Source organism: Drosophila persimilis, unplaced genomic scaffold (assembly GCF_003286085.1).
Source record: "Drosophila persimilis strain 14011-0111.01,24,50 unplaced genomic scaffold, DperRS2 tig00000002-arrow-pilon, whole genome shotgun sequence".
Taxonomy (NCBI): domain Eukaryota; kingdom Metazoa; phylum Arthropoda; class Insecta; order Diptera; family Drosophilidae; genus Drosophila; species Drosophila persimilis.
Genome location: NW_020825289.1, coordinates 17062184 through 17075650, shown reverse-complemented (window position 1 = coordinate 17075650; position 13467 = coordinate 17062184). Strand labels below are relative to the sequence as shown.

The 13467-nt window shown below is 52.6% G+C and overlaps 1 protein-coding gene across 3 annotated transcripts in view; it reads left to right on the top strand.

Annotated features, from left to right (window-relative positions):
• The window catches only part of LOC6592683, a 41851-nt gene that overhangs the window by 22710 nt on the left and 5674 nt on the right, over positions 1-13467 (top strand). For all 3 annotated transcript variants that reach the window (XR_003408405.1, XM_026985039.1, XM_026985040.1), the window contains exon 2: positions 11704-13447. Coding sequence is in view for 2 of the 3 variants with exons in the window: in XM_026985039.1 (XP_026840840.1) it covers positions 11704-13447 (1744 nt within the window). In the remaining variant the exon portion in view is untranslated. The remainder of the gene's footprint in view (positions 1-11703; positions 13448-13467) is intronic.

Genomic DNA, 13467 nt, shown 5'->3' with positions numbered 1-13467 from the left:
GGGGGGCGGCGTGTGCCGTGTGGCTCAACGAACGCATTTCGTGAAAGGAAAAGCGCTGGCTGAAAGCAGGAAAGCAGGAAAGCTGTGAAAACAGGGAAAAGGTTGCCATGGACCAGAAGGGGGAACATGTTTCCTGTGTGGCACATTGCTGATCGGTGACTGGGCTGAGAACAAGAACAAAAGCCCGTGTGAAACAGCTGCGCTTTGTTTGGATCAGAGCCAGGCTCCCCTTCCCCTTCCCGCTCACACACACACACACACATGCACACACTCACGAAGGAGGCATTTACGACACCGATTGGGGCATGACTCACTTTGATAAACATGCATCACCCCAGCAGTTCCGAGGGATCAGAGAAGCGGCGTGAGAACCCAATCGAAAGTGTCTCCCTTGGGGGGAAATCCGATATGGTGTTTGTTGTGACAGTGGACGTGGACCGATAAACATCCGCCGAGCAACCTGAATCGATCTGAATCCATCCTCCAGACTATGCCGAAATCTGCTGTGGCCATTTCCAGGCCTCCTCCTAGCGTCCTGCCTCCTGCCTTCCCACACTGTATAATCTCCATTAGGCACTCGCAGCTTGTGGTGCCACATGAGGCACATAGTACTTGCAATTTCTTTGTGCGTTGCATCTGCAACTCGGCAATTTCGCAATCATCGAAATGCAATTCGAATGCCATCATTTATCTGCTGGTCCGACTGCGCCTCCTTCCCAGCCTTTTCCTGGCACAATTTTTCATTTTTTCTTGCGATCGAATCCTGCTGCAAAGTAAATATTGAAGGTAGGAGGAGTCGTTGCCAGTGCCGGTGCCGTTGCCGGTGCCGGAGCCTGCTCTGGCTTTCTGGTCCCGAGACAATCGATTACCGGACTGTGAGTGCGACTGCGACTGCGGCTGCGGCTGAGACTGCGACTGGGGCGCAAACGTAATCAGACAAATTCAATTTACGGCAATTTGCATGCCGCTCTGGCAGTCCGACAGAGTTATCCGCGATTCGCCTTCGGAGTCGCAGTCTCTGTTTCCATGAAAAATGACAATTGCTATGGATGTAGCAGTTGCAGTTGCAGTTGTTGCAGTTGCAGTGGCAGGCTGTGGATGTGTTTGCTGCCGTCATTCTAATGTATGGAGTAACTGGGAGGCAGGCGCACAGGCGCACAGGCAAGGCAACTGCGCCTGCTTCCAAGGCTGTTTCCATCCGATCCGTGGTGCCCGCTGCCCATTTGGCGCCTTATCGCTGCACTCGCATCTTCCCCCCACAATTGCGGCAGTGGCAGCGGCAGCGGCAGCCGCAACCTGAGATCTGGCGGCAGGTTCGGGTTTTGTTGTTTTGGCCATTGCAGGAAATGAAAAATTGGCAAACATGCCACGCTCCGCTGTGCTCTCCTCTCCGCGTACATGCATATGTTGCACATAATTGGCGTTTATGCCACAAGCGACGAAATGCAACCTGCAATGCCCGCAAAGAAAACAAAAAACAGCGCAGAAATTCCAGCTACAGCACCGAAGCCTTTGATACCCTTGCAGATCGATCGATATAGTGATCAGAATCAGATATCCAAAGGAAACTACTTCTTCTTGAGTTTTGATTGGATTATCTTTGGGGGAGGAAGAGTTTTTCCAACAGGGACATTCTGCTTAGACGATTGTTCCTATCCGAGCCGATGATAGAATTATAGAGTCCCTGCCTCCAAAGCTCCAATACGATTCACGATAACCTCTCTGGAAGGGTACAGCTACACAATGTTGCTGATGCGTTGCTGATACGCCCGTTTGGTTGTGAAAAGTTGTCCGGATTTGTTCGTGGCTTTTGTTTGGTGTCCCCCCTCGATCTCCCACTCTCTCTCTCTCTCTCTCCCTCATTTTGGGGTGTGTCGCCTGCAGCCGAATGCGGCCACTTTTGGCGCACTCACTTAACCTTTGAACTGGCAAATGTTGTCGCTGGTGGCACCACTGCAGTGGTGGTGCTGCCTTGAAACGTGATTAAATTTAATTAACATTTGCTTCCTAAAAAGTTGTGTGGCATGTGAAATTTAGTCATTAGTTGTTGTTATTGTGCGGCCATTAGTGCACACATTTGGCAGCCACGCCCACCACCGATCACGATCCGATACCTGCTGCAGGTGCCACAGAGCACTGAAGGAAACGTCTCCCATTTGTGTGTGGAAAGGAGACCATTGGTTGCATTGCAATAACATCCCAGCACGATGGCTCCATTGAATTTGCATAGCCCAAACGCTCCGAACGCTCCAAACGCGGCCAGAAATCGGTGATAATGATGGCGTGTCGCAGTCAGACACACGAAGAGAATTTAATTAGAAACGGGCCACGGTTCGGGGCTGGGCTCTCTGTTTTGGGGTCAGGCAATCGCTGGGCAGAAAGCTTTGCGGCGTGTCAGCATGGCCATTTGCCGTAAATCAAATGCACAAAACTCTCGCCCAACAGCCCAAAATCCCAGCAGAAGCATTGCCACAGAACCAGACCCAGAACCAAAACCAAAACCAGACCCATTCCCATTACCATTCCATGGCACAATTTGTACAAAGAATGGGCGAAAGAATGTCGCAATCAAAATTTCAACATCATGTTGCCTCCTCGATGGCTGCAGCAGGAGGAGGAGGAGCTGCGCCCACGGGACTATATTTAGCTCCAGTCGATCGGCCGTCGATGGGGCCTAATGTTTCTGTTTCTGTTTCGGAATCTGAAGTCGATTCCGAATGTCTTCCCATTGCACATACTACTCGTACTCGTACACACTGAACAGACAGACAGACAGACGGAAGGGAACTCAATAATAATGACCCAAAATCCACTTGAATGGAACTCTGAATATGCTTCTAATTGGCGCAAATTATTGTAGAGATCTTCTCCAGATTGTGGGGCCCCCAATAATGATGCCTGGGCCTTTGAAATTGCCAGCAATTTGTGGCTGCTTCGGGACTCTGCAGACAAAATAAATCTTCTATTTATTCGGTTCTCCTCGGGCCTGGCACTGAAGTATTCAATTACCATAAATTAATATTGTGGCTTAATTAGAGAGCCAGACAAAAAAAAGGGGAGCCATGTCCAAGGCTCTGACACTAAACTTGACCCACAAATATCTATAGAATACACAGATACTCGTACTGTATATTCCCTCTACCATCAGCTGCATTTATTTACTCTCTGATGAATGTCCAGTGAATGTTCTTTGAGAAATAGTGGCCAGAGGTTTGCTAGGAATACAATCCTCTTGGGAGTTCCGTTCAATTGGTTCAATAATTAGTCACAATATCCTGGAGAGCAGGGATCTGAGGTCAAAGGTCTCTGGTGGGAGCTATTCTTAGCCATCGTGTTGGGCGCCTCTGGCTCCAGGCAGCAAAATGTGGCAGTATGCTGTGTGTGCGCTTGTGCAACCAATTATTAATTGCCTATGAATTATGCTGCAGCAACATTTCTGCATTCCTCCAATGACTCTGCCATCTGAGTCAGCAGTTTCCATCGGCCTGGCGCCGTCGTCTCCGTCCTCTTCGCAGGCGTCAACGGCGTGTGCCTGAGCCTGCCTTTCTGTGGATGTGGATCTCGTTGTGGATGGGGACGGGGATGTGTGTGGGTGGATTGGCCAAGAGCCCAGAGAGTATTCCTGCTTCGGATCGAATTCCTTAGCCATTCTCCGACTTTGTCGCGCCCCTTTTTGCATTGCTTATTAAATTACAAAACAACGGCCCACACATAAATAAACGTGGCGAGCTCTTCCCTGGCATTAGATGATGGCAATAGGAAATGCCTATCCTCATCGGGATCCAGCTACAGCTACAGCCACAGCCAGAACCACAGACAAGAGCCCCTTCTCTTCTTTATGAAAGATTCCTAGCGCTTGGCGTCTATAATTAAGCGTGAAATGTTGCTGGCGTTACGCCGCATTCCTTAAGCCGACGCAAGCCCTTTGGCTATGGCCACAGATCCAAGACCAAAGACCCAAGACCCAGACCGAGACCCAAGAAGGAGGACCAACATCCCCGACTCCAGCTGGACCAAGAGGAAGACAGTCACTTTTATGGGCTCCTTGTGCTCGGTGTTCTGGCAGCAGCCACGGCAGCAGCAATTCTTATTAATTGCAAGTGTCCGCACTTACTTTGCAACATGTTGCAATTAGAATCTTGAGCCTGGCTGCCTGCCTGTTGACGGAAGTCCATTCAAATGAAGACCCCCGAGGGTCCCCAGCCCCAGACCAAAGTTCAATGGACTCCAGACGCGAGTAAGGGACAGGGCAACATCTCTTCCACGGATCGGGAAGCGCGAAAATTGATTTCTCTTGTTAGGGTTTTAGCACTTTTTCGGCCACAGCCATTCAGCCAGTCAGCCGTCCAGGCACCAGCTTAGTCAGGCATCCATTGAAGCCATCGAAGCCTCCAGTCGGCCAGGCAGTAATTAAAATAAATTGCTTTCGAAGCGCAGTCCCAGCCACATCTAGTGTTGGCCATCTAACGCTCTTTGCCCGTGTCCAGGTCCTGGGATGGAACGGGGCTGTTGATAGAATTTGCACTCGACTTTGGTGTGGCTCCTGCCCCAGCTCCTGCCCCAGCCAGGGCCATCAAATTAAAGCGCTAAATTGTTGCTCGCCTTTTCCTGTCTTTCATCACGCCATCGTCGTCGTTTCGTCGTTTCGTCGTTTCGCCGTGGTCGTCATAGCCATCTCCATACACCGATCGCTATGTCTGTGCCTGGGCCTGTGCCTGTGTCTGGGGCTGTGGCTGGTTCATTAACATATGTTTGCTCCTCAGATCGGCGGAGCATTGCTGGCTGTAAATTACCGATGGACAGAACAGGCTGCCCATGGCAGTGAAATTTTATGATGCCACAATTCCAATGGATATTCCAGTACTACTTAAAGCCAAACTGCTGACCAGAGCAGATGCCTCCTCGTGGATGCCAGTTAATGGGCGGCATTCAGCGTTCAGCATTCGGCATTCGGCATGGAGGCAGATCTTTTGTGCATCAATTAAAGAAGTGGCCATAATTTGATTGTTTTGGCCTGACCTGCTTTTTATGGCTGCACTGAGTTGCAGTTTTCCACTTGCCAATTATGGCTGCTGCTGCTGCTGTTGGTTGCATGCAACGCCGGTGGTCCACTGGTCGTTGTACCAATCTTGGACAGACACTTTGGCCGTGGCTCAAACGCGTTCTCTGCCATTTAAGCGATCTCTCCGCTCCGCTCCGCTCCGCTCTCCTCTGCCCTGGTCTGGTCTCTGCTCTACTCTGTCCTGCCTGTGGCATCTTTTCACTGGAAAATCTTTGAACCACTTTGAGAGAGCATTGACCATTAATTGATGCCTTTCAAAAGCATTGACATTGGATGCTATGCTGGCATGTGGTCCACTGCCTTGGGCGGCATATGGCACAGCTCCAGCTTCAGCTCCAGCTCCGCTTATGGGCAGCTCCAGTTGGGGCAGGCTCTCCACATTCCTGGCGGATCGATGCGGCCTCTAATGCCCATTCTTGGCTTTCATTTGATGGCAGTCGCTAATTTCTCGGGCTGTCATCCACCCATCAACGATGATGATGATGGGATCAGGCATTGAAGTGATGTAACCTTTGTGGGCAACATTCCACTCCATCCCAACCAATCCCATCCACTGCAGTGCACTGGCATCGTATCGCTGACCTTCAGCGAACCCGAAGTGAAGACTCTAGCTGATTGGAACGCAGATTGACTTGTCATACAGACAGGCTGCAGAACTTGTTAACACTGTTAACAAACTGATATCTTGGCCAGCGGAGGAATGCAAATTTATCCAAGCGACGCACGGTGAACATGTTTATGGAGCTCATTAGCGGTAAGCCAGTGAGCCCGTACCGAGCAGTAAGCCCTCTCCAGGTGGACCGGACCCACTCCTATCTAGAGTCAATATGGCCATCCGCACTCAACTTTAGACTCTTGGCCTTCAAACTGGCAGACAAGCACAGTCTCTTACTCTGACTATGACTCTGACTGTGACTCTGGCTCCTACTGATTGACTAACTGACTGACTGACTGACTGATTGAGTGACGTTTTGAGCTATGGCTTGACTGGGTTAGCAGTATCTCCCACGTCGCTGCACGCTGCCTACTGCAATCCCTTATGCAATCCACTGCTCCACTTATTGGAGCCCTCGTACTCTAATCAATCACGGAATGAGCAAAAGACCTAAGCTCTGATTGACATTTCCTGCCCTTTCCCTTTCCCTCTCCCTCGGTCTAACTGTCTTTGGTGCTCTCGGCTCTCGACTCTCGGCTTTCGGCTGATGCGTATTTGATATGGGGGAAAATTGATTTCGAAAGCGAAAACCGCAGAGACGTAGACACAGAGACACCTTAAACCGCATGAAAATGTTGCCTGTCCGCAGAGATTAGCGTCTCGCCCCCAGCTGCTCTGTTTGCCCAGGCCGCGGCGTCTCCCAGGCGGAGGTCAATGCAATGGCGCTGCTACTTTCCATATTTGCAGCTCCATCTGCTAATTAAATGTGATTGTTCAGTTTACGCAATGGCGCCACCCCCACTGCCTCTCTACCGCACTGCCAATGCGGCGATGGTGATGTCTCTATCTGGCCTTATGCGATCGTGCCTGAGGCCAATTTCACCGAGCCCTTGAACTGGTCATGGCCATATCCCCATCATGGTCGTTGTCCGCATCTGCATCTGCATCTGCACTGGCGTCCATATTTGGCACCGCCAGGCAAACATTAGCATAAGGCCAATGCCCTGCCATTTTCGGTCTCTCCATCTAAAACGGGGCTTGGCAGAGAGGCTGGAACGGGGACTGGAACTCCAACTGGAACTGCGACTCGAGTGAAATTAGTTTTTACCAGCGAATTTGTTCGCCGTTGCCATTTCCGCTGAGGCGGCTATATTTAGTGGCTAAAATCTGTTCACACTTTTATGCATTTCGCGCATTTGTCATTCATCACAGACAGCCAGGCCAGCGAGGGAAAGAGAGGAGGGTTCGAGACTGGGACTGGGACTGGGACTGGGTATGGGATGCTTATGATGTTTATGGGCAACATCTTTAGCTGCAACTCTGAAATGCCAGAGTCAAGCAGTACGTCATTGAGAATGCACGAGATGTTGTGTCTAGGTGGGGAGCTCTTCAGCTCTCCGGCTCCTCCTCCTCCTCGGGCTGGAGTGCAAAGTGCAACAGCTCTGGCTTCTCCGGTGCTCCTCCAGTGAAGTGTCGCATGCCAGGACAGGCCAGAGGAGGCCACAGTGGGCCAATGACTGACTAAAACTTGAAGATGAACATTTGCAGAACAACGATACGAATGAAGATAGTTCTGAAATTGAAAAGAAAGACTTCAAAGCATTAATGATGCTTATCAAATGAATCCCATTTGGAATTGTTAAGAGTGCAATGTTCGATGTTGAACCACTGTGGTGTGGGCCTGTGCTGGCGCAAGTTAATTTAGAATCAGCAGCCATGTTTTATGCGATTTTAGCACTTTTTAGCCTTGGCATGTTTCGGCGTGGCCTGGTCGTGGGCCTGTGCTGTTTAATGGATGTCTGCCCCATGGAATTTAGCACGTTTTGCCATGCCGCACACCGCTCCGAGGAAAACTAATATGCCAGGCCTGTCCGTCTGTCCGTCTGCACGCCTGCCAGCCTGCCTGCCTCTTGGCCAGGCCGTGTGACATTTATGGCTTCGCCCGGCTCTCCGGCTGAGTATCTGTGTTTGAGTCTGGCTCTGGCTCTAGCTGTGCCACAGAGCTCTGTCTTTCACGTGCAAATATGAACAAGATTTATAACTTTTTGGCAGCGACATTTTCCTAGATTTTTGTTTGCTGCCGCTTTAAAAGGATTTCACTTTTCGCTAGAAACGCCAAAGGAGCCTCAGCCGGTGCTAGGCACTAAAAGCAAAAGTAGCCAAGTTGTTTGCCAATGCGTTGGCCTGGATGAGCATCCACTCAACGGTGGCAGGAAGGGGTGGCAGGAGTGGTGGTGGTGAGCCGTTTAAGTGCCTCTGATCCATGACCAGGCAGCGGCAGGCGGCGGCTACGGAACTCGCGGGCTAAAAATACATTTGAGATCTGTATGCCGCACTCCGTGAGGGGCAGCATCTTGGGGAATTTGTATGCTTATGCGTCTGGAAGATTCGCTCAATTTGAAAAGAATTTCCAGACTATTTGTAGAGGAAAGCGGAAACGATCGCTAATCCACTAGAAATCATAAATGCCTCTAAGCGAACATTAGATGGAGGAGATCTGCTTCAAGGATGGGCCCGATGGGTTTTCTTTCGTATTCTTCTTGTAGATGAACGTTTGAGTTATTGAACTTTTGGAATGCTGCCCTAAGATTGATCGCATTTGGCTTCGATTTTACGACTTCCTGGCCATTTTCCACACACATTTTCCCCCCACATGTGTCCTAGGCATGCTGTTCACGTGTGCATTCTGCTTCCGTTTCGCAGTTTATGTTTCAGCTTAAATATTCAATTAAGTTGCGTTTTACTTCGGCTTCTTATCGGGGCAGATGTGTGCCCGAGTCGCATTGAATAACAACTTAATTGGCAGTTGCAAAATGATGCGTGCCCATAAGCCATGAGCGCTTGGGACACGTCTGGCGGCCGTTCACAGTTGATAATGCCAGCCAGTGGCCCCACACCACCCCGCCCCACCCCCGGGACCACCAATGGGCCAGCATTTCCCTAAACACCAGACAAGCGATGGCGCCAGGCCAGTTCAAGCCACGGGGACAGACAAACTGAAATGCCGATTAAAATATCAATTGCCAGACGACAACGATGCGGACACCGCGGACACAGCGATCATGACGATGATGACGATGGCGACTAAGCGCATTAATTTAACGCCATCAACAGCTGGCCAAGACGATCCAAGACGTCCAGGAGGGAGGGGCCGAGACGGTCCGACCGCGGCGGCGGGGCCAATGCATAAACAAAATGTCATCCGCTGGCCGCTGGAGAGGTGCAGCATTTGAACGATTCCAATTCCGATTCCGATTCCAATTTCGATTTCGGGGCCGTGCCGAATCCAATTCCGATAGGCATCGGACAGCACTTTCCCTGCCGTCGCGCATAATTCAATGTCGCGACTGGGACTTGCACTTGGCTTATAAATCAGGCCCAGACGCCTGGCCAACATCTTGTCAACGCTGCCGTCGCCGCCGCCGCCACCGCTGCAGCTGCCAGCTGGATCTTCTGCCTGGTCGTGTCGTGTCGGGTCGGGTCCGGTTCGGTACGGACCTGGATGACCTTTGGGCGCTGCGCTGATATTTTTAGCCGCAATCGCGTAATCTTTAGCCCGCGAGCCTTTGGGGCCTTATGAAATTGTGTCAGCTCAGCCATAAATTGCCAGCTTTAAGAGCTCCGCTCAGCGGTACGCGAGGGACACCTGAAGCCGGACTGGCTGGACTTTGTCGCTGGGGCATTAAAGGGATTTGGATTTGGAAAATGAAACCAGACAACACTTCAGCCTCTCCGCACTGTCATAGGCCCCGTAACCGACTATGTCTCGGTTTCGGTTTCTGTTTCTGTCTCTGTCCCTGACACCCTTTCTGGCCATGAGGGGGCTACTCCAATTGCAAATTGCAAAATGACAGAGAGCCGAGCCGCACTTTGCCGTCACGGCATTGTTTCCCCGCCTGGCAGTGCGACAGGCCTGAAGAATTTGTTGCATATTTCAGGCGGAGATCGACGGCCAGATTAGAGGATATTCCAGTCGGGATTTCCGACACCGACTCCGACTACGACTCTGCCATAAATAGCTGGAAATAGCCGCCACAGCTGTTGGCCTTTAATTAAATGCTCCCCCGGCAAGTGGCAGCGATTAGAGTCAGCATCTCTGTCAGCAGAGAGGGAGGGAGGGAGAGAAGGAGAGCGGGAGAGAGGGAGAGAGGGAGATAACCTGTCGGCACAGCAGCCCACGGTTCGGCAATTAAGCAAAACGCTCTGGTCTGGCCATTTAACTGGGTCACCATGGAGGCAGGAGTACGATCCGATCCGATCCGTTCCGTTCCGATCCGATCTATGTATCTATTGGCTGTAGCTGGATCCTATGCCCGAGTGGATGTATCTGCAGCCCACGCATGCGCAGCCCCTGCAAAATAATCAAACAAAATGATGGAAAATTAAATGTACAAATCATGTTTACGACTTGTCGTCAGTCAGTCCCGAAAAAGACAGGCTTTGAGAGGCAGCGCGACTGGGGAGCGACTGGGGAGCGACTGGGGAGACTACTAGACAAGACAGCCTCTCAAGTTTGCCAGTGGGCGTGGCACTACTCATGCAAACTAATTGTTGTTCGTGGCGTTGCAAAATGTTGCCTAACATGTTGCCAACAGCATTGCCTCCCCTCGAGCCCAGCACCGAAGTCGGAGTCCGCGCTGGAGCCACATTGACACCATTCGCAATTAGAAGAAAAAGTGCCCCGTCGGCTACTGTGCCGCACAGACCCCAGAAGAGGAGTACAGGAACGCAGGATGGGGCTATGCTAATACCTGCAGCATTCTAAATAGCTGAAAACCAGCTCTGCTCTGGCCGGTCATTCCTTTTCCCCGGTAGCAGCCAAGCAGCCAAGCAGCCGATCAACGTGGGCCGAGAGGCACACAAGTTTTGTCTTTAAAACTTAATTGCTGATTTGCTCAGCCTTCTGCCAGAGCAGAAGGGGAGGGGAGCAGGCTGTTAGTTTAATGTGCTAACAGATAATCACATCCACTAAGGCCACAATGAAGATGGATTCCGGGTGCAGAAAGTGGGAGATTCAGTGAGATATCCTTGCTGAGTTGATTCCGTAGCGCCCCAAGGAATTGCATTCTTATTTATAGAATATTCACGGTCCCTCTTCGATTTCCATGGCCAGCAATTTGCAGTCCTTTGTCTTCCTTCGGCAGAGGGAAGGGATCGAACGATCAGCAGTCGTTAAGGCTGCTTCATGCTCTATTGACTATTGACTGACGCGATCTATAATTTATATATCAAGAGCGTACGAGTGTGTGTGTGTCTGTGTGTGTGTCGATAATGTTATTAAATCCACAGTTGTGAGCGCTTTTGATTAATTGAAGCATTTGTGAGAAATGATGAGCAGGCTTTGGAATGTTCATGCCAATTGCCGGCGACGTCGATGTTGACTGTGTTGCCTGTTGCATGGTTGGTTGCATGGCATGGTTGCCTCTTGTCTGTTGTCTGTTGTCCGTTGTCTGTTGCTTGTTGCTTGTTGCTGGCCAACTGTAGCCTGTTACCTGGCTGTGGTTTTGGTTTTGGCCATGTTGCGTTGGCATATCAATTCACATGTCAGGCCGCCAGGCAGGCACGCTCGCACAACAGGCAACAGGCGGTGGGGGCAATGGCAATACCAACCTACTTATTTATGCAGCAGACTTGGTCTGATCGTGGCCAGAACCCGCTCGCTGCCGCCACCGCTGCCACTACCGCTGCCTGCCCCGACTGACTGATGGCCACATTCTGACTCTGCGGCCTCTGCTCTGAGCCGGGCTCCGCATCCTGGGGCCAAACAACTCAATACATCAGCCGTCTGTTGGCAGTGCCCTGGCATAATTCATTTTACGCAGCTAAATTATAGCAAATATCGCAAAAATTATGTATTCTGTGGCTCGATCCAATCCGATCCGATCGGATCGGATCGTAGTGGTTTCGAGCGTTAGACACACAGCCCACACACTCCCCAAACTGCAACTAACAATCTCTGCTCTGCGTGTCGCTCCACTCGTTTCAGGTAGCACCACAGAGCTGGCACCTTCGCTGCTGGGCATCTACGACACATTGACGAACAGCCTGGCTGCCAGCGCGGGCGTGGCAGCTCCCACTGTGACACACGAGACCAAGAGCCAGGCACAGGCCCAGCTCCAGCTCCAGGCGCAGGCGCAGGCCAAGACGAACATCAGCAGTGGCGAATCGACGCCCAAGAGGAGCAACAGCAGCAGCAGCAACAGCTCCACATCGAGCGGCACGAGTGTCTCCACCAGCGATGATCAATCGGCCAGCTACTCGCTAACTGCCTCCAGCTCTCAGCTTGCAGCCAGTGTCCGTGCCCCGCCCCTGGTGGTGGCTGGTCTGCGGGACGAACCGGATGGGGCACAGCTGAGCCGCGTGGTGCATCGCCGACAGGAGCTAGGCAGCAGCAACAGCAGCCTCGCCTCGAGCGGCAGCCGACGCGGCAACAACATTCGCATCCTCTCGGCCAACGTGCACCGCATCATCACGCACTCGGACGCCGAGCCAGTGGATGCCATTGACATTGAGGCACTGCAGCAGCCGCAGCCGCAGCAGTCGCAATCATCCCCGCAGCTATCCCAAAGGAGTCCCACGCAGGGACGCTACATCAAGACGAGCAGCAACAGTGGAGGAGGCCATCCGCCAGTGGCCACGTCCAAGCCCAAGCTGAAGCCTTCGCACATCCCCCTGTCCAAGAACACGGGCAAGCTGTTCACGCAAGGGGGCCACGAGCTGGAGCCCACCTTCGACGCCAGCAACGAGTACGTCAACTCCCTGACCTTTGCCGCCTCGGAGAAGGCGCGAAAACCACATCCGGCGACACCGTCGGACGACGACAGAACCCCCACGAACAAGAGCGTCCCCGGAACCCCGTTCCACTTTGATGGAAATCCCTTTTCGCCGCGCAAACTGACGCTTCCCCGCTACGAGTCCCAGCAGAGCATCAAGCTGATCGAGATGGAGCAGCTCGCGGCCACCAGTGTACAGCTGCAGCACGCCCGGCCAGCCACCCCAGGCACACCAGCCACCCCTTCCACCCCCTCCACGCCGGCCGCCCCTCTGCGGCCCAAGGAGTTTGTGTGCAGCGAGCCCCTGAGCCCCGTGGAGCTGGTGGACACAATTAACTTTGACCTGGTCGCCCAGCACATCGAGCGTCTCACTCTGGCCGATTTGGGGGCCAACGCGGGGCCGAATGCGGAGCTGATCGAGGCCGTTAACAAGCCTCTGATCAGCAAGCCGCTGGTGAGAAGCTCCTCGGCCGCCTGTGCATCAACGATCACCAGCTCCCCGCTGCTGACCTACGCCCGCACCAAGAGCCTCAGTGCCAAGGCCTCGACCCTGGGCGCGGGAGTGCCCCTGAAACTGCCCACGGCCGAGCAGCTGGCGGAGCTGGAGGAGGCCAACAAGCTGTCGGCGGAGAGCCTGGACCGCCTCACAGACATCAAGCCAAAGTTTGCCGCACGCCTCAGCGAGCGCCTCAACAACCGCCCGCTGTCGTCCTCCTCCATCTGCTCCACGTCGTCCAGCTCCAGTTCGGGGTCCGATCAGCTGCTCCACGGGAAGCACGCTGCCACCTCGTATCTGGCGAGTGTGGAGAGTCTGGCCGAGAGCGAGAACGAGCTAGGGGATCCCCACCACCATCATCCGCACCACACGGTCGCAATGAGTGTCCTGGAGCGGGCTAGCCTGGAGATCATCGACTCGGAGCGCAGCTTTGTCGAGGACCTGGGCCAGGTCATCAAGGGGTGAGTGATCTATGCCCAAT